This window comes from Chiloscyllium plagiosum, unplaced genomic scaffold, assembly GCF_037043375.1.
Source record: "Chiloscyllium plagiosum isolate Xiang-an unplaced genomic scaffold, Cpla_swu_hap1 HiC_scaffold_33, whole genome shotgun sequence".
Lineage (NCBI taxonomy): Eukaryota > Metazoa > Chordata > Chondrichthyes > Orectolobiformes > Hemiscylliidae > Chiloscyllium > Chiloscyllium plagiosum.
Window position 1 is genome coordinate 26355112 of NW_028270171.1, and position 20992 is coordinate 26376103.

General features: G+C 39.0%; 1 protein-coding gene across 9 annotated transcripts in view; it reads right to left on the reverse strand.

Moving 5' to 3' along the window:
* Positions 1 to 1025: 1025 nt before the first annotated feature.
* Positions 1026 to 20992, reverse strand: part of LOC122542333 (putative RNA-binding protein Luc7-like 2) — a 68656-nt gene continuing 48689 nt past the window's right edge. For all 9 annotated transcript variants that reach the window (XM_043679994.2, XM_043679993.2, XM_043679998.2 and 6 more), the window contains 5 exons: positions 17404 to 17580; positions 12178 to 12266; positions 7447 to 7476; positions 4910 to 5122; positions 1026 to 3207 (listed from right to left, as the gene is read on the reverse strand). In XM_043679994.2, coding sequence (XP_043535929.1) covers positions 3066 to 3207; positions 4910 to 5122; positions 7447 to 7476; positions 12178 to 12266; positions 17404 to 17580 — 651 coding nt within the window. In that variant the 3' untranslated portion in view covers positions 1026 to 3065. The remainder of the gene's footprint in view (positions 3208 to 4909; positions 5123 to 7446; positions 7477 to 12177; positions 12267 to 17403; positions 17581 to 20992) is intronic.

Genomic DNA, 20992 nt, shown 5'->3' on the forward strand with positions numbered 1-20992 from the left:
CGGTATAAGGTGACTTTTAGTTTCTGATTCAGGGAAATAAGAATACAAAGCTATCACCGCAGAGACAAATTTATCAACAAATAAAATAAAAATCACATTGTCTATTGAAAGCACAGTAATATTAATTGCAGGAAGGTGGCATAGGGAACATCTTAAAAAACATTCAAGCCTGAGGTTGATCAAAAGCTAACTTGACATACATTTCAGTGATGATATCATGGTCTAACATAACGACAGGCAACACTCTGAGTGCAAAATAAGCCAGTTTGTTTTTTTCTCTTAAACCCCATTTTAGGTTTTCTAATTTTTTTTTGAGAAAGCGTCAGTTGTCCTTGAGCCCTCATGTCAAGTTAATAATGCTGCCATTATACCATATGAGGCTTGAATAGTCATTCCTGACGATAGGAATTAAAATGGTGAGGATTTGAGCTATAGGGAGAGGCTGAACAGGCTGGGGCTGTTTTCCCTGGAGCGTCGGAGGCTGAGGGGTGACCTTATAGAGGTTTACAAAATTAAGAGGGGCATGGATAGGGTAAATAGACAAAGTCTTTTCCCTGGGGTCAGGGAGTCCAGAACTAGAGGGCATAGGTTTAGGGTGAGAGGGGAAAGATATAAAAGAGACCTAAGCAGCAACTTTTTCACGCAGAGGGTGGTGCGTGCATGGAATGAGCTGCCAGAGGATCTGGTGGAGGCTGGTACAATTGCAACATTTAAGAGGCATTTGGATGGGTATATGAATAGGAAGGGTTTGGAGGGATACAGGCCGGGTGCTGGCAGGTGGGACTAGATTGGGTTGGGATATCTGGTCGGCATGGATGGGTTGGGCCAAAGGGTCTGTTTCCATGCTGTACATCTCTATGACTCTATAATTATTTCAACCTAACAAAAAGCAAAACAAAAGCATTTCTGTTACCCATCTTAACTCTGCAAAAGAGTAGCATTAACTATGCTGAGCCTCATCAGTGGAATGGAACAACGCACAAGTGGCCAAAGGTTCCAACAGACTCACCAAGTAAGCAGAGGAAGACAATATCAGGTTGTTTTAATTGCAAAGTAGCAAACAAGTATTCATCACAATTTCATACAACACAGGAAAACTTAAATTGTTTGAAAATCTTATTAAATGGTTTTCAGAAAATTTATTTCAATTGTTTTCAATTAATAATAAGTATAGACAAGAAGTCATGTAAGGAAAAAATGATAAAAGGGGACTAAATTAAAACCTTGTTATTTGTGTTTTAAATTGTAAACTCAGAAATCTCTGACCAAATGACCATTGAGAACTTAGTAAGTGACGGGGGCAAGCAGTGTAACAGCTAGTAACCAAAGTATCTGATGCAGAAAAATAATGCTACTATAGATACTAAGGAACATCACACTGGACTATGATAGCACAGAAGTCAGTTTCTCAAAGTAAAGCTGACCACTTTTAAAAAAATAAAATCACAACAATTGTGAGATGACCACAATTGGCTAACAAAAACGAGCAATATAATCATCATGGAATACATTGGTATATTTCAGATCTGAGACGCTCCAGTGCCTGCCACAGACAACACCTTAAAGCTGCCTGGAGTATGCCACGTATGCACAAGCATGTGAAAATTCCAGGGTTCTCAACTCCTACAAAACAATACCCATAAGTTGTTTTTAACGTGTGGAAAATTGTTTTCTGTTCCTTGGATAAATAATAAACCATGTGTGTGTGAATAATAAGCACGAATTATTTTACGGGCATGATTTCACTATCAAAAAATAAAACGTTCTGAGTAAAAATCCAAAATAACAGAGGATGTGTATTGTGTTCCAGAAGTGTGCTGAAGACATGCTAAAGTTTTTTTTTGAGGATTACATGCACACAAAGCCAATAAGATGGTGTTTCTGGACACAGTCCTAAAGAGCTACTGAAACCACATTAACTCCAGTTTTGGACCCTTTCTATCTGAACTTCCACTGCAACTGCAAGAATAAAACCAAGCCCTTTTAATTATACTAAAAGATACACATATAGACAAAATACAAACTTGGCAATTTAAGATTCTGGTTTCCAAAATATCTTGGTGCATGTTCAGATCTATACTTTGGCAAAACTCTTCCAAATCAAATTTGTATTTTATTTATAAATGGAAAGGCAGAGATGGTGAAATGAAGGTGATGAAGGGTCAGGTTTATTTGAAGCAGTTGCATTTTTCCTCATGAATCCTATTTGGTGATTTAACAAATGGGTAGCAAATTGCTTCCACCATATAAGTTAATTAAAATAAAACTTTTTTTTCTCTCCAACCAAACCAAGGGGGCTTTTCTGGCTATAACTGAATACAAAAATCAAGGTTCTGTCAGATTAACATTTAACAAACAATGCCAACTTTGTGGGAAGATGATGCAGAGGGAGAGGGGAGAGTTCCTTCTGGGTGAGAGAAGAGAAACGCCTAGGTTACCTTTGGACTGTTTCTCTTACCTGGACACAAGACATTCTGAAGGATTTTGCTAAATAGTTGCATGACAATTTCATTGTTTTCAACAATGTCAATGACACTTTGACAAGCATAAACATTATGGATTTTAGAGAAATTTCTGAAGTAAAAACTATCACAAGTGCAAGCCAGCACAACTGACAGTAACAAGCAAATAAGAAACTGCTTGCTGACAAAGCAGTAACTCCCCAAGCTACCAGATCCATTGCTTTTTATTTAGACTTCAGAAAAGAAAATACCATGGGTTGCAGATCCACATTTTAAAAAAATGCAAAACAAATTATTTGATTATTCAAAACAAAAGAGCAACCTTGTGCCAATGGAAGGAGGCACCCTAATGTTTGTGGCATTACAGCACTGGTACATGCACACACAGTACATTCTAGGCACCTCCAGTTGCTGCCTTCAAAACCAGTTGGTTAAACTGACAAAACTTCCTGAACATTTTCAACTATCTAATATTTTTTAAGTTATCAGTCATCTAGCTGCTGGAATTTTTTTCTAAGTCCAAAAACAAAACAAGAGCTCCCCTAGTTGAGTTAAACAATCAGAAAGACATTGTCTGCCCCAGTTCCAAAAATGTTTTGTCCGTTAGATTTCTCCTGCTTCGCGTTCCTCAGAGCTGTGTTCTGATTTTCCATTAGCACTCTCATAGGAACGCTTTTTCTCCCTGCGATCCTTCTCCCTTGATTTTTCTCTGTCTCGGTCTCTGGATCTGTCTCGGTCTCGTGACCTAGAAAAATGGCTTAATCTTAGCTTAAAACATATTATTAAAGTTAGCTTTTACAACCAATTCATTAGACATTAGTCCTGCAAGATGTAACTAATGAAATTATCCCAGAAAAGTTTTTACTATTCATTAATGTGAAAATTTGGTGAAGAGCTCTGCTCTTCATAATGTTGTTATACCAGTTCTTAATAAGAAACACAGCTGTTAATTGTTTGGAAAAGCTAGAGACAACTCCCAAAACAGTTTCACTGTATCCAGGATGCAGCTGATGACCAGTGAAGTGAGCCTTGAGATGTTATTCTCGTCAATGGATAGCTGAGTTATTCTACGCAGTCTTGCTGTAGAAGACTATGTCTAACAATTAGATAAGCAGTACAAAGTTCACTTATTCTGTTGACTGTCTCATTTTAGGATATTAAATTCCAGTAGAATGCCAAATGTACTGAAACAAATTGTGCAGTAATGGAAGGAAAAAAAAGACATCTAGTAGCATTGGGTTACCTGTGCGAGAATAACAGGTTTCGTGAGAATGAATGAATGAGCTGGTCACAAAAACAAAACATAAGTGAACCCAAATAAAGAAATGAAAGTAGAAGCAAGATCAAAGAGTCACTAAAAATGCCATAGTATTATATGAAATGTGGTATAGAGAATCTTTGTTAATTATTAAGACATTTTCAAAGTTTGTGAGAAGATTTGTAGCTCGGGTGCTCGTTGCTGTGGTTCTGTTTGCCGAGCTGGAAGTTTTTGTTGCAAACGTTTCGTCCCCTGTCTAGGTGACATCCTCAGTGCTTGGGAGCCTCCTGTGAAGCGCTTCTGTGGTGTTTCCTCCGGCATTTATAGTGGCCTGCCCGTGCCGCATCCGGTTGTCAGTTTCAGCTGTCCGCTGTAGTGGCCGGTATATTGGGTCCAGGTCGATGTGTTTGTTGATGGAGTTTGTGGATGAGTGCCATGCTTCTAGGAATTCCCTGGCTGTTCTTTGTTTCGCTTGCCCTATAATGGTAGTGTTGTCCCAGTCAAATTCATATTGCTAGGGATAGCTGGTCGTGTCGTTTCGTGGCTAGTTGATGTCAACTAGCCACGAAACGACACGACCAGCTATCCCTAGTAGCCACACACGTAGACGACAAGCAACATGAATTTGACTGGGACAACACTACCATTATAGGGCAAGCGAAACAAAGAACAGCCAGGGAATTCCTAGAAGCATGGCACTCATCCACAAACTCCATCAACAAACACATCGACCTGGACCCAATATACCGGCCACTACAGCGGACAGCTGAAACTGACAACCGGAAGCGGCAGGGACAGGCCACTATAAATGCCGGAGGAAACACCACAGAAGCGCTTCACAGGAGGCTCCCAAGCACTGAGGATGTCACCTAGACAGGGGACGAAACGTTTGTAACAAAAACTTCCAGCTCGGCGAACAGAACCACAGTATTAAGACATTTACTAATCTCTTAAATTACTACTGATACCTCTTACATACACTTCCAAGTCTGAAAGAGTCTGCTTTCATGTTGGATCAGCATTTGACATTGTTAAAGAGCTTATTTCTCCTTATAGAAAATGATAAGTTCTTCTGATGTGGTTGTTTAATTGCAACAAACCAATATACAAGATGGAAATGTCAGATTTCTACTACATTAATTAATCTCAGACATATTGACAAGGCAATCTATAACATTAAGGTACATACTTTCTTTTGGAGCTTTTCTCTCTGCTCCGGTCTCTCTCTCGCTCTCTGTCTCTTGAGCTATGCCTGCTGCGGTGGTGACTACGACTCCTGCTTCTACTTCCAGATCGAGACTTGTGTCGGCGACGCCGGTCCCTTGATCGAGAGCGGGAACGTTTGCGTCGATCATGGGATGCAGACCTGGATCGATGTCGACGGCGTTCCCTTGATCTTGATCTGCAAAAGGATTTACCCCCACCCCATAATTAATCCCTTTACAACCAGGTGTTCTTTAGATAATTCTGAAATGATGATCAACAGGCACCGGCCAATTCTGCCCTTCTGCCTCATCCACTACAATGCTTATGAACTACATCTTCATCACTACAAAGATGGCTTTCATTTGGCTCATTAAACTTTCTACTAGCACTTCCATAGTGCTTTTTATTTTGCTAGAGATCCACCGCTACCATGTTTGATAGGGCCCTTGATTGTGTTTGCTCATTCCCTATACTCTTGCTCTTATCCCTTTTCTTTTCAGAACGAAGAGAGTTCTCAGTGCCCTCATTTTCATTCAATCAGCCTCCATATTCAGTGCAGACCAACTTCTGCCATCCCCAGCGTGATGCCAAACATATCTTCCTGCACCCCCTTTTTCAATGTTCCAAAGGAACTGTTTCCTTCATGATGTCTTGGTCTACTATATCACACCCAACAGCCGCTATCCTTCCCAAAGCATCTTCCCATGCAGAAATAGAGAGATGTAACATCAACACTTAACTCCTTGATTCTCACTGTTCAAGACCCTGAACACACTTTTCCAGTGAAACAACAATTTACATATAATTTTTAGAATGTAATAAACTATTCACAGTTCACAAAGAACCTTCTTCTCTACAGTGCAGGTCAAACACAAATAAACTGACCAATTTGCAGAACACTTTCATTCAGTTTACAAGCAGGATTATTTTACATCTTGCCCTATCCCATTGCACTCTGGCCCCAACCCCCTAAAGTGTCCTAGTGAAGTGCAATGTAAGCTTGAGAAACAGCAGACCATCTATTGCTTTGGTACTTTACAATCTTCCAGATTCAACAATGATCTCTAAAATGTCTAATTATGAGTTCTGCTCCTACTTTTAATTTGGTTGTCAGCTATCAGTGATGATTCTGCTATTCCCATTTCAAATCCTCTAAACCACTGTCAGATATATTATAATTGTAAAACAATTTTGAATAATTCCACATGAATAAGAAGGGCTCAATAATTTCCTGCACATGGTATTCCAATGGTCTGTGTGTGCCAGACAGCTGATTATATTGTAGAATGGAACTGCAATAAAAGAAATATATTTCCCCCACTCAGTTCCTTTGAAACAGTATACCATTATAACAAAGCATTTCTTTAAAAATTGATTCATCGGATGAGAGCATGTATTGTCCATTCCTAATTGCCCAGAGGGCAGTTAAAGGTGAACCACATCAGCGTGGCCTAGAGTCACACGCAGGCCAGACCGGATCCAGATGGCAGTTTTCTTCCCTAAAGGATGCTAGTGAACCAGATGGGTGAAATGATTTCATGGTCATCAGTAGATTCCTAATTCCAGAGTTCTTAAAAATTGAATTCAAATTCCACCATTTGCCATGCCAGGATTCAAATGCGTGTCTCAGAACGTTATTCAGGTCTCTAGATTAGATGATAATAACAACGAAGAGGAAATGACATCACCACAAACCCCAGGAACCCCATCCAGGAGAAAGATATAAATAGAAAGCAGGAGACAACAGCTTCGCTTCACTTGGAGGTCACCACTGATGATGTTACCTAGCCAGGTAATGAAACATCTGGATATCACACCTACAGCTCAGTGAGCAAACCTACACCCTAAACCTCAACCTGAGCTACAAACCTGCATAAACCTTGCGATGATAATAACACTGGACCATCACCTTGCTACAAGCTCTGACTTTCTATCTTGCACTCATAATGACTATAATGCAAGAAACAGATGTGAAGTAAGTGACATCAATCCACAGCACAAGAGGGGTGCTGGGTCACCACTGTCATAGCAGTGCAGCAGGAACAGTTAACGGTTAATCCTAGCTTTCATATCAGGCAGGAATTCTTTTTATGAGCCCTTGGGTAAAAGTTGCTTGATGTCAAGAGCAATTATAATCACCACTGGAATTCTGCTCATTAGCATGTATAAAACGTATTGAGGTCAGCATTTTAAAAATTGAGAGAGAATCTAAGCAGAGTTTTGAAACAGTTACTGGTCAGAAGATATTTTGTTGACAGCTATACTAATTGCCTGATTAATTAAAATCAGCAACAAAAAATTAGAATATTACAAATGCTTTTGTGGAACAGTCTCTCAAAGTTGAAATTTTATATTTCTAACTGCATTAAGTGTACTTACCTTCCTGAATATGGTCAGTTGGAGTGAACCAAATTTACACTTTTGACTGAAACATTTTTACTTCAAGTTCTTTCTTTTCATTGGCCAAGACCCAGAACTATGAATGTAAATATATAAGCTAAAATATTAAAACAAACATACCTTTTACGATCCCTGCTGCGAGATCTGGTCCTACAATATTAAGAGAAAACCATTAACAATCAAGATAAGTGAATCTGGTTGCCTGTGTTTGCGATAATAAATAGTGTTCTGGCATTCATGTTGCATATGGGAATTTCTCAATTAATATACTCACTTATATGGAAAATACTACTGCTGGAAACTTAATGATGAATTCAGTCATTTCATGGACACATTTTAACAAGTAATAAATGTAAATCTTCCTTCTGATTTGAGGGAGACCATTAACACTTGAAAGGAAATTCAAACCTAGTTATTTACTGAAAGAATTATACCACATGACCTCAAGCTGTAAACAAAAACCTTTGCTGCTTAAGAGTTAAACAAAGCGAGTACTGCTAACATTATATTTTGCAAACATAGGCCAAAAATTGAACACGACACTTGTGACTCTATTTTTGTTTCCACCAAGAGTTCCCTTATTCTTTGCAGAACTTGAGGGTTTCTGTACTTTTCCTGGGACCACTTTTCCAGGAACTCAATTACAACTTTCCTCAGTGTTCCCATTTTTTGTTGAGGTATATAATTTCTTGGGGATCCTTCGACCTGAATTCAGTTAAGTGACTTTCCAACTCTCAAGTATCTTATGATTGCAGATACCCCAAATCAAGCATGGGTCTCACTAGATTCTTGGAGGAACTGCAGAACGTGGAGATCGCAGTTGAAAGATATGGTGCTGGAAAAGCACAGCAGATCAGGCAGCATCCGAGGAGGAGAATCGACATTTTGAGCATAAGGGGTCAGGGCTGCGCCACACTTTTCAACTCACTAGATTCTTGCTTAGTAACTCCAATTCAGGCAGTGAATTGTGAAATAAGTGAAAGGTTATTGGGTAGGGAGGACTGTGGTGGAATCAGTTCAACTGTAACCTTCATAAATGGTGGAGAACGGACCAAGTGCCTACTTCTGCAGCTTGTTTGCAAGTTTTTATGGAGATTGATTGAGTTTTTTGAAGAGGTAACAAAGAGGATTGATGAGGGCAGAGCGGTAGATGTGATCTATATGGACTTCAGTAAGGCGTTCGACAAGCTTCCCCATGGGAGACTGATTAGCAAGGTTAGATCTAACGGAATAAAGGGAGAACTGGCTCAAAGGTAGAAAACAGAGGGTGGTGGTGGAGGGTTGTTTTTCAGACTGGAGGCCTGTTCCAGTGGAGTGCCACAAGGATCGGTGCTGGGCCCTCTACTTTTTGTCATTTACATAAATGATTTGGATGTGAGCATAAGAGGTACAGTTAGTAAGTTTGCAGATGACGCCAAAATGGGAGGTGTAGTGAACAGCAAAGAGGGTTACCTCAGATTACAACAGGATCTTGACCAGATGGGCCAACGGGCTGCGAAGTGGCAGATGGACTTTAATTCAGACAAATGCGAGGTGCTGCATTTTGGGAAAGCAAATCTTAGCAGGACTTATACACTTAATGGTAAGGTCCTGGGGAGTGTTGCTGAACAAAGAGACCTTGGAGTGCAGGTTCATAGCTCCTTGAAAGTGGAGTCGCAGGTAGATAGGATAGTGAAGGCAGCGTTTCGTATGCTTTCTTTTATTGGTCAGAGTATGGAGTACAGGAGTTGGGAAGTCATAGGCTGTACAGGACATTGGTTAGGCCACTGTTGGAATATTGCTTGCAATTCTGGTCTCCTTCCCATCAGAAAGATGTTGTGAAACTTGAAAGGGTTCAAAAAAGATTTACAAGGATGTTGCCAGGGTGGAGAATTTGAGCTTTGGGGAGAGGCTGAACAGGCTGGGGCTGTTTTCCCTGGAGCGTTGGAGGCTGAGGGGTGACCTTATAGAGGTTTACAAAATTATGAGGGGCATGGATAGGATAAATAGACAAAGTCTTTTCCCTAGGATGGGGGAGTCCAGAACTAGAGGGCATAGGTTTAGGGTGAGAGGGGAAAGATATAAAAGGGACCTAAGGGGCAACTTTTTCCACGCAGAGGGTGGTACCTGTATGGAATGAGCTGCCAGAGGAAGTGGTGGAGGCTGGTACAATTGCAACATTTAAAAGGCATTTGGATGGGCTGGGTGCTGGCAGGTGGGACTAGATTGGGTTGGAATATCTGGTCGGCATGGACAGGTTGGACTGAAGGGTCTGTTTCCATGCTGTACATCTCTATGAATCTGACTTGGTAAGTGACATGAATGGTAGTATTCAACCGCACTTTAGGCTTCTGGAAACATACGATTTAGGACCTGCTTCACCCTTCAGAAAGACTGTGGCTGATTTGGTTGTGGTCACAAATCCTCTTCCTGTCCATCTCCTATTAGCCTCAACTCCCTTGATATCAAATATCCAACTCTGCCTTGAAGAAATTCTACGATCCTGCCTCCATTGCTTCCTGGGGAAGCAACCCTCCGACAGAAAAATGATTTCACCAAAACCTCACTGTGCTCGCTGGTTCTCACCTCCTCAACAAGAGGAACTGCCCACTCCATACCCACCATATCAAGTACCTCAAGATCTTTTCTTGTTTCAATAAGATCACATCTCATTCTTCCAAATAGGAGTAGGATCATTCAGCCCATTGAGATACCCTGCCGTTCAAAGTGATCATGGATGATCAAACTCCAGTGTCTATTACACAATTCCATAACTGTGTATGCGGTTGGTAATATGAAGTCCATCAATTGCTATCTTAAACATACTCAAAGAGTGAGCTTCCAGAGCCCTCTCTTCCTTATTTTATATTTCCTTCTCCTTGAAATAAATAACATTCTGTCTGCCTCACATACCAGTAACCATGATCCCTCAATACCTCTGAATTCTGCAATCTGTCTTCCTTTAAATAATATGCTCTTTTTCTATTCTTCCTGCCAAAATGGAGAAGTTCACATTTCCTCCATGAGACTCAGGAAGATACTTTTTCTGCCTACTGACTTGTCTATAACCCTTTGCAAACGCTTTAGCTACTCTTGACAACTTACTTTCCTCTCTACCTTAGTATCATCACCAAATTTAGCTAACATATAAAATGGTACCATAACTTATTCACATTGATATAAATTGCAAATAGCTGAGGCCCCAATCATGATCCCTGTAGCACTCCACTAGTTATTGCCTGCCAATCCAAAAAAGGCTGTGTTTATCAGATTCTCACCAGGATTTTTTTTTATATCTTATATTTACAAATTTCACTCTCACAAATAAATTATGAAATCTGACATTTTTGCAACAGTCTATAACAAAAAATATGAAGTTAAACATTGGGATAACTACACATTGCACATGTATAAAAATGCTGAATTCAATGCCTCGACTCCCAATAAAAGTATTTTAAGTAGTGACAGCTCAGTGTTGTCCTTAACTTACTTGTGAAGAAGGGTAACATGTCTGCCAAGATTTCAACTTTCTAAGGTGCGAAGTTTTGTATATTCTCAGGATGGTTGCAAAGAATCTACAGCACTATGAGTAGGGGTGTTCTCCCTGTTGTCATAGAGCTGTAAAGCACAGAAACAGACCCTTCGGTCCAATCCGTCCATGCCAACCAGATATCCCAACCCAATCAAATCCCACTTGCCAGCACCCGGCCCATATCTCTCCAAACCCTTCCTATTCATATACTCATCCAAATGCCTCTTAAATGTTGTAATTGCACCAGCCTCCACCACTTCCTCTGGCAGCTCGTTCCATACACATACCACCCTCTGCGTGAAAAAGTTGTCTCTTAGGTCTCTTTTATATCTTTCCCCCCTCACCCTAAACCTATGCCTTCTAGTTCTGGACTCCTACCCTTAACCAAATCAGAGTACAACTCATTGCCTTTGAATCCAGCTACATTCAAATTGTCTGTCACGTTCCTGAATTTGCTAATAATCTCTGCTGAAAATCCTTATTAAATACCTTCTGAAGTCAAGTTGGGTGAAATCAATACAAGTTCCTAATACACTATACTAGTATCCTCTTCAAACAACAGTCAAATTGTTTACTCAGCCATGACCCACCCTGCACAAATCAATGTCAACTCTAACCAGCAAAGAAAATGTGAACTGAGAGTGAACGAGTCATAAATAGTAATGCAAGACAGGAATCAAGTCAAAAGGCCACACTCTAAAAGACAGATTAAGAGTAATTCCTTCTCTCAGAAGGTTGTGAAGCTGTGCAATTCTTTACCACAGAGGGCTGTTATGACGGGGTCATTCAGTATATTCAAGGCTGAGATAGATATATCTTTAACCAGTAAGGGAATCAAGGATTATGGGGAAAAGGCGGAAAAGTGTTTTGGATTATCAGATTAGCCATAATCTCAATGGATGGTGGAGCAGACTCTATAGGCTAAGTGGCCTACTTCTGCTCCTATGTTTTATGATCTTAAAAAAAGGAAGAAGGGGGCGATTCCATCAGGAGCAAAGACCTTATCAGATTTTAAACAGCAGGGAATTAGCAAACATGGGAAGATTTGAAATTAAAAGGATAGTCATAATTATTAGCAAATTAGTGGTACTGGAACATCAGAATCAGACTGGATTGGAAAGTTTATAACCATCCGAGTGAAATAGACAAGATGATGAATAAACTGATACATGCAAGATCTGATACAGCTATGTTGTTTTTACTGTAATATAACTAGTGGACTATAATGTCAACAAAGGGGCATTTCAACTTTTATGAAGCAGGTGTAATTAAGCTGCTTTGCACAGAAATAGCCCAGAGTGTTGTGCATCGCCAAAATATGTAAAGAACAAGCCACTAACCTTCTTTTCATTCTTTCCTCCTTTTCTCGCTCCTCTCGCCGTTTCAGACGCTCTTGAGTTCTTTTCTCCTGTTTCTCAGCAACAAGTTTCTTCAGGAAAAAGAAAACAAAATTGCAGGAATAAATGGATTAAATCAAGGATAGGAAGATGTGTCAAGGTGCTTAGCCCTTGAATACAACACCACAGATTGTTGAGTAGAAAGCATTGCAGCAAGATTTCAATTAAAAACTGCACTAACTGATGTCATAAACTGAATTCAACACAAGGAAAATAATTGTAATACAAATAGATATTAGGACTATTTGGTGAACCTCAAAAGCTTTGGTTATAGCCATGTGAGGAAAAGATGTTTCTTGATTTCCACATGTGCAGATTTTATACTGTATTATGACTTCACTTAAAGCATACATTACACTTGCCCAAACAGCAAAAAGAGGCAAAACCTGACAGGTATGGAACCTATTAATTCACTTGTAGCAAAAAGAAACAAAAGAACTTACCAATCAGCAAACATCAACCAACTAAAACTACCAAGGGAACTAACTAAATCTCAAATTTATTTCCACAAAACTTTATACAATCATTGGTTGAAAGAAAATACAACTTTTAGCTTTTCACAAAATGTTACATCACAGAAAGAGACCATTAACTTGTTGAGTCAGTGCTACCTATCGTGAGGTACAACTCATCTAGTGCCATTCCCTGCAGCCCTGCATATGCTTTCTTTTTAGATAAAAATCCCATTTTCTTTTTAATGAATTGATCAAACCTACCTCTGGCAGTGCATTCTAGAGCCTAACTGCTCAGCATGCAAAAGCTTTCCTTCACGTTTCAATTGCTTCTTTTACTAATTTCCTTAAATCTGGGCTCAAATAGTCCTTTTTTGCAACCACTATTTTGATATATTTTCTGAAGTAAGGCAATCAAGAAGAGTTTTCTAACAACGGTCTAACCAATGATTACATTGCTTTAATTAATTTGTACAACTCTACAATGGCTGGTTACCTCAGTTGGCGAGATAGCAAAGCAGAGTGATGCAAACAGCATGTGTTGAATTCCTGCACCAGCTGATGCCATGAAGGTCTCTCCTCTTCAAACTCACCTAAGGTGTAGTGACACTCAGATTAAACTACCATCAGTCAATTCTCTATATTTGGTAGGACTATGGCAATATTGTCTTTTCAACTCTATTTATAAAACCTAGGAACCTACTGCACAACCTTCAGCTTGAACTTTTCTGCCTTAACAAAGGATATAAATTTTTGAATGTCCAGTCTAATATCACACATTTACATGAATAAAAAAGCAATATTTGAAATTATCCAAATTGCTAACTGAATGCTGCCATCTATCTGCAAGGTATATAAATCTAATAGTGAAGATGTAATGTTTCAGTTTATATGGAGCTACAGTTATATGGTCAGACCCCATCTCTTGGCTTCTCAATGGCTGCTAACTTGTTGCCGTGAAACATTTTCCAATTTGTCATTTTTCGATCCTTTCTTTATGCATATCCATTTTTGATGATGCCATAGCACAGATCGCTTAGGAATAATACTTCCCACAACCTTCAAGTAGATGACATTTCTTTCTCAGGCTCCTACAATCACAATCAATTATCAATTCATGTCATCAGGTCACTTTCAATTTCCAATAATCTCTTGTGCAGTATCTTATCAGATACATTCTGAAAAACCCTATGAGTAATAGTCATAGACCATCCCATATACACCATATTAGTGGACTCTTCGCGAAAGTCCAAATCCAATAACCAAAGGCTGATAAGTTTTGGGGAGGCGATGGCCTAGTAATATTATAATTTGCGAGATGCTGCTCCTTGAACAAAGTTGTATTGTCCTTGGTTTTTTTCAAAAAGTGTTTTATGACTCAGGTTCCAAAATATCTGGCTTGATCTATTTGAATGAGCTTTTAAGATTAAAAAAAAACTTGTATAATGAAAGGAGAGTAGCCAGTTCCTCCAGGTCAGCTTTTCTCAGATTTGGTTTGGTTTGGGTTTTAGCAGTCTGGCTGTTCAGAGCAAGGTGTCAGGTTGGTTTGAGGCTGCTGGTCAAAGAAACAACTACATGGAAGAAGGTGTTCCATGCTGAATCTCTCTGCCATTTCTCTTGAAAGACCGTGTTTGATTTTACCTTTTCTGCCAAGGAGGGTTTATGGGGTTTGTTGCAAGTATTTGGAAAAGCATCATTAAGTTGGGATAATCTTAACATTCCCTACATTCCAGAAAAGTCCCATTAGATTGTAAAATGACGTGTGAAAGGGAAATCATATTTCAGTAATTTATTGGAATTTTTAAAGGAAATAACATGGGTCATGGATAAAAGTGAATCAGTGGATGTTCTGTACTTAGATTTCTAGAACATTTGATAAAGTGCCATAGAAAAAGTTATTGCAGAAATATAAGCTCATGATGTCGCAGTTAACATATTGGTATGGATAGAAGATTGAGGAGAAAGTGAGGTCTGCAGATGCTGGAGATCAGAGCTGAAAATGTGTTGCTGGAAAAGCGCAGGTCAGGCAGCATCCAGGGAACAGGAGAATCGACGTTTCGGGAATATGCCCGAAACGTCGATTCTCCTGTTCCATGGATAGAAGATTGACTGGTTAACAGGAAGCAAAGAGTAGAATGTAAGTTGGGAGTGCATAGTTTTTGTCCTGGATTTAATCTACTTGTGAAGGAGACTGAAATATCTGCTAAGATTTCAACTTTTTACATGAGCAATTTTCTGGTTGCCAAGATGTAGCAAGTGGCACCCCACAGGAATTAGTGCTGTGGCCCCAACATTCTAGAATTTATATAAATAACTTGGATGAAGAACCAAGGTATGGTGGCTAAATGTTTTAATATCAGAGAGATAGGAAAGCAAGTTGTCAAAAAAAACAGCTCCAAAACAGTAGGCAAAAATCTGGCAAATGAATTCTAATGAGGAAGAATGCTAGAAGATTAAGAAAAAAATGTCTAAATGGTGAGAGCTCATAGAATTAGGTATTATTAATTATTTATTAGACTAGCTTAGTTTGGGATTATGATCGGTGTGGGCAGATTGGACCGAAGGGTCTGTTTTCGTGCTGTATCACTCTACAATTTTAAGAATCAGAAGGAACTTAGTGCAAGAATCATAAATGTTTAGCATGCAGGTTCAGTAAGGAGTCAGGAAAGCTAATAATATTCCTCTGTGGGATACAGGCATTGCTGTTCAGCCAACATTTATTGCCTATTCCTAATTGCTCAGAAGGGTCAACCATCTTATTGTGGATCTGGAGTCACATGTAGGCCAGACCAGATAACAATGCAAAATTGTCTTCCCTAAAGGACATTAGTGCATCAGATGAGTTTTCAGGTCAAATGATACTGGTAATGTGATTTCCAGGAGACTCACCTTTAATTCCACATTTCTACCGAAATCAAATTTTACCATTTGCTACAGAGCAATTCAAACCAATGCCCTTTTATTAGACTTGCTTCTGAATGAACAATTCCACCACTTTACTACTATGCCACCCCCTCCCCGATCAGAGGACAGCATGGGTGAAAATTACTGAGTACACAGTCATAAATTATCTGTAATTTTCAATTTAAAATGTTTTGTCCTCAGGCTGTCTACCTAATATGAAGTGTGTATTACAGACATTATATTACAATTGTATTGAGTGGAACATTGTGTATGGATAGAAGTTGATTATTATACATTCTGGAATATTCAATTTGAAATGTTTTTGTCATGCTTTATTTTAAATATTATGAATAAAGAATATTTTTATGAATAGGAAATATTTTTTCAATACTCCTTAGTTAGAGGTACTGTAGAGAACTGGAAATTGAAAAGATTGCATCGTTGTTTACAGAAAGGATTTAAGGATAAACCCAATACTTTAAATTTAAATACTTTAAATACTACATTCAATTTAGTCAAGTGGCGGGCAAGCTTTTAGAATCGATAATCAAGGACAAAATTAACAGACCCTTAGACAAATGTGGATTAATTAAGGAACTCCAATTAAAGGAAACAGTTTTGTAGAGTCATAGAAATATACAGTAAGGAAACATACCCTTCAATCTAACTTGTCCATGCCGACCAGATATCCTAAATTAATCTAGCCCCATTTGTCAACATTTGGCCCATATCCCTTAACACCCTCCCTTTTCATATGACCATCCAAAAGCCTTTTAGAATGTTGTAATTGTACCACCTTCTATCATTTCCTCTGGCAGCTTGTTTCATACATGTACCACATAAACTTGTCCCTTTGGTCCCTTTTAAGTCTTTCCCCTCACCATAAACTTAAGCCCTCCAGTTTTGGACTCCCCCACCCCAGGGAAAATACCTTGTTTATTTATGCTATCCATGCCCCTCATGATTTTAGAAACCTCTATAAAGTCACCTCTCAATTTCCCACACTCCAGAGAAAACAGGCCCATTCTATCTAGCCTCTCCCTTTAGCTCAAACTCTCCAACCCTGGCAACATCCTTGTGAATCTTTTCTGAATCCTTTCAAGCTTCACAACATCCTTCCTATAGCTGAGGAGACCAGAATTATACGCAATATTCCAACTGTGGCATAATCAATGTCCTGTACAGCCGCGACATGACCTCCCAACTCCTGTACTCAATGCACCAATTTACTGAAGGGCTGAGGAAGTAGTAAATACAATGGATTAAACGGCACCTGTAGATGTAATGTATTCAATATACTAACATCAAATATTATTACACAAAATAGAAGCTCATAGTGCTGGGAGTAGCATATTATAGGATATAGGATCAGTTAGCTAACAGGAAGAAGAAAGTAGGCATAATGAGTAATTTTCAGGTTGGCAAGTTGTGATGAATGGAATGCCATAGGCTCAACTATTAGCGAGTTTTTTTACAACTTATTGCAATGACTTTGATGAAGGGATAAAACATGGTGGGATAAATTTGCAGACCTAACTCAAGCATAGGTAGGAAAGTAAGGTGTGAACAAGACATGGGAAGATTGCAAAAGGAATATAGATAGCCAAAGTGAGTGGGCACAAATTTGGCAGGAGAGAGTATAATATAGGAAAATGTAAACATGCCCACTTTACAGGGGCAATAGAAAAGGAGCATATCATTTAGTGCAAAATTCTGAGGGACAGAGGCATCGTGATATCCTGGTATATGAATCACAGAAGTTAGCATGTTAGTACAGAAAGCTTGCAATTCTCAAAACGTTGCATTTCTTCACCTGTAGTTCTTCCAGTTTCTCTCTAATTTCAATGAATCCCAGGTGAAGTTTGCCACCAAAGTGGTCTGCAAGGCGTCGATCATTATCATGAAGACCCAAGTATGCCGAGCACACCTCACAGACTCGCAGTTTTTGCTGCTGGAAGCTGGAGGCTGGCATGGAATTTCGATAAACCTCCTGAGAAAGGGAACAGAAATAAACCATGTAACATTCTCTACTTAAGCTGATTTTCTGATTGTATAAAAGACTGGTCCTGACAGTGGAAAACTGCCTAGTCAGATTTAAATTTTCTTTCGAAGGTGAGCACTTTTCGACTTGCTTCTTTCTCAAATTAAAATACTTTTGATTTTAAGTAATTTTTCTCTTTAACCATAATTGATCAAGTACTAATATCATCTTGAAAATATAAATTTAACAGATTAAACAAAAATAAATGAAGAGCTAGAATGAGCCAGGTTAAAATAATTGTAAAATGGCAACCGTGACTCCAATGGCAATGCTGATTGGACACTGCCAAGTCTTCCAACGAATTAACAGGCAAAGTCCTAATAAAAATGAATAAACACGGAAAGTTATAATAGGGAACAGAGTGATAGTAGACCAATTAAATACATATTTTAGTTCAAAAAGGTGGACACAAATAACATCCCAAAAATGTTGGGAATCAGAGAATCTAGTGAAAGGTCAATTCCTGGAATGGCGGGACTACCTTACGCTGAAAGACTGGAGCGACTGGGGTTGTATACCCCTGAGTTTAGAAGACTGAGAGGGCATCTGATTGAGACATATAAGATTATTAAAGGATTGGACACTCTGGAGTCAGGAAACATGTTTCCGCTGATGGGTGAGTGCCGAACCAGAGGACACAGCTTAAAAATACGGGGTAGACCATTTAGGACAGAGATGAGGAGAAACCTCTTCACCCAGAGAGTGGTGGCTGTGTGGAATGCTCTGCCCCAGATGGCAGTGGAGGCCCAGTCTCTGGATTCATTTAAAAGTTGGATAGAACTCTCAAGGATTGTGGAATCAAGGGTTATGGAGATAAGGCAGGAACAGGATACTGATTAAGGATGATCAGCCATGATCATATTGAATGGTGGTGCAGGCTCGAAGGGCAGAATGGCCTACTCCTGCACCTATTGTCTAAATAGTGGATACAATGGTGGTCATCTTTCAAGATTCTATAGATTCTAGAACAGTTCCTATGGATTGGAGGAGAGCTATTTTAAAAAACAGAAGTTTGTTACTCGGAAACCTAGATACCATCAGTTCTGAGGAAGGGTCACCAGACCCAAAATGTTAACTTTGATTTCTCTTCACAGATGCTGCCAACCCTGAACTTCTCCAGCAATTTCTGTTTTTGTTTCTGATTTACAGCATCTTCAGTTCTTTTGATTTTCACTTGGAAACTATTTAAAGGATTATATAGAGTCAGTATGGATTTACAAAAGGCTTAATAAATGTTCTAGAAGTTTGAGGATGTAAGTAGTAGAGTAGATAAAAGGGGAATCAGTGGATGTAGTTTATTTGGTCTTTCATAAGGCTTTTGCTTAGGCCCACATAAGACATTAGCATGTAAAATTAACACACATGTGATTGGGATAGTGTGTTGACATGGTTAAGGAACTGGTTGACAGACAGGAAACAAAGATTAGAAATAAATGGGTCATTTCCCAAGTGGCAAGCAGTGACTAGTGGAGTACCACAGGAATTAGCACTTATGATTCCAGCTTTTCATAACATATACTCATGCCTTAGATGAGGGAAATAAATGCAATATCTCTAAATTTGCAGACAACACATAGCTGGATTGGCAAATGAACTGTGAGCAGAATGCAGATATGCTTCAGTGTGATTTGATCAAGATGAGGTGGCAAATTCATGGCAGATGAAGTATAATGCAGATAAATGTGAAGTTATCCACTTTGGCAGCAAAAACAGGAAAACAGATTTTCTGAATGGTGATAGATTGGGAAAGGTTGGAAGTGCAACTAGATCTGGGTGTCATGGTGTACCAGTTGCTGAAAGTAAGCATGCGGGTTCTGCAGGTGATGAATAAGGCAAATACTAAGTTGGTCTTCATAGCGAGGGATATCTTACTGCAATTGTACAATGACTTAGTGACACCACAGCTGGAATACTGTGTGCAATTTTGGTCTCTTTATCGGAGGAAAGATGCTCTGGCTATTCAGGAAATGCAACAAAGATTTACCAGACTGATTCCTGGGATGGCAGGACTGACCAATGAAGAAAGACTGGATTAGTTAGGACCATATTCATTATAATTTAGAAGAATTAGCAGATGATCTCATAGAAGCCTATAAAATTCTAACAGGACTAGATTGGGAACATTCTTCCCATGTATGCCCTATGACCAGTGAGTCCAAAACAAGGTGTCACAGTTTAAAGATGGAGGGTAGGCCATGAGGTGACATTTCTTCACCCAGAGACTGGGAAGCCTATGGGATTCTCTGTTATAAAATACAGTTGAGGGCAAAACACAATGCTTTCAAGAAAGAAATAGATATAGTTCTTAGGGCTAAAGGGATCCAAAGGTATAGGGAAGCAGGAGGAACAGGTTACTGAGTTGGATGATCAGCTATGACCATATGCTGATTGGTGGAACAGGCTTAAAGGGCCAACTCCTGCTTCTATTTTCCATGTTTCAATGTTAATACCTTAATATACAGTATTGCATTTTAATTCAAAAGGCTCTAATTTCCTAATAATCTGTCTTAACCAGAAAGCATGACAGTCTGAAAGAGCTTCTACTCTAGCCTTCTCCCATTAGAATGGCCTGGGCACTTCTTGGAAATGAGGAAATCAATTTTAAGCAGGTATGGATATTATTTTGTCACCATCAGAAACTAGTAAATTTATAAGGGCAAGTAAGGATGATCAAAAGAAAAATGAAAACCTTGCCACGTGGCACATCCCATGAACAGATAATGTAAACAGTTGGCAATTTAAACCTTACATTACATAAATTTAGTTAGCAAAAAAAAAAATCATCTACCTTGCCTACAGATCAAGTTTATTTAGCATTGTACTTCCTTGCTCAAGCAGCAGTAAAAATTGCTATGGATGTGGGAAAATTACATGATAGTTATGCAAATACTGTCTGGCACAAACAATTTTCTCTTACAAAACACAGCAGCCCCCCCCCCCCCCCCCCATTACAATTGCGAGCATGTCTTCTTTTAATAGAAACTATTTTACAAACATGACATTCAACATTTTAAAAAAGTTTGCAGTCCAGAACATTAAATTTCTACAATATAGAAATGTTTATCACCTAATATGCCATCTATACATAAGAACATTAATGGCCCCGAGAAACATGGTCTAAGGGCAAAAAAATGAAACAAAGTTTCAGACATTTAGTTATGAGTAAAAGTTAAAATTAGGCTTGTCTCAAAAGTAAAACGTAACGCAGGTAATTAAGTTAAAATAAGTAAAAGGAAACTAATAAAATTGGAGCAACGATGATGAGATCAAAATTAAGGAACAGAACTTTCCAAAACAGTACACTCGGGCAGAACTACTCCACACTCAACAACTTCATACAAAAGGGTATTAAATATATAGA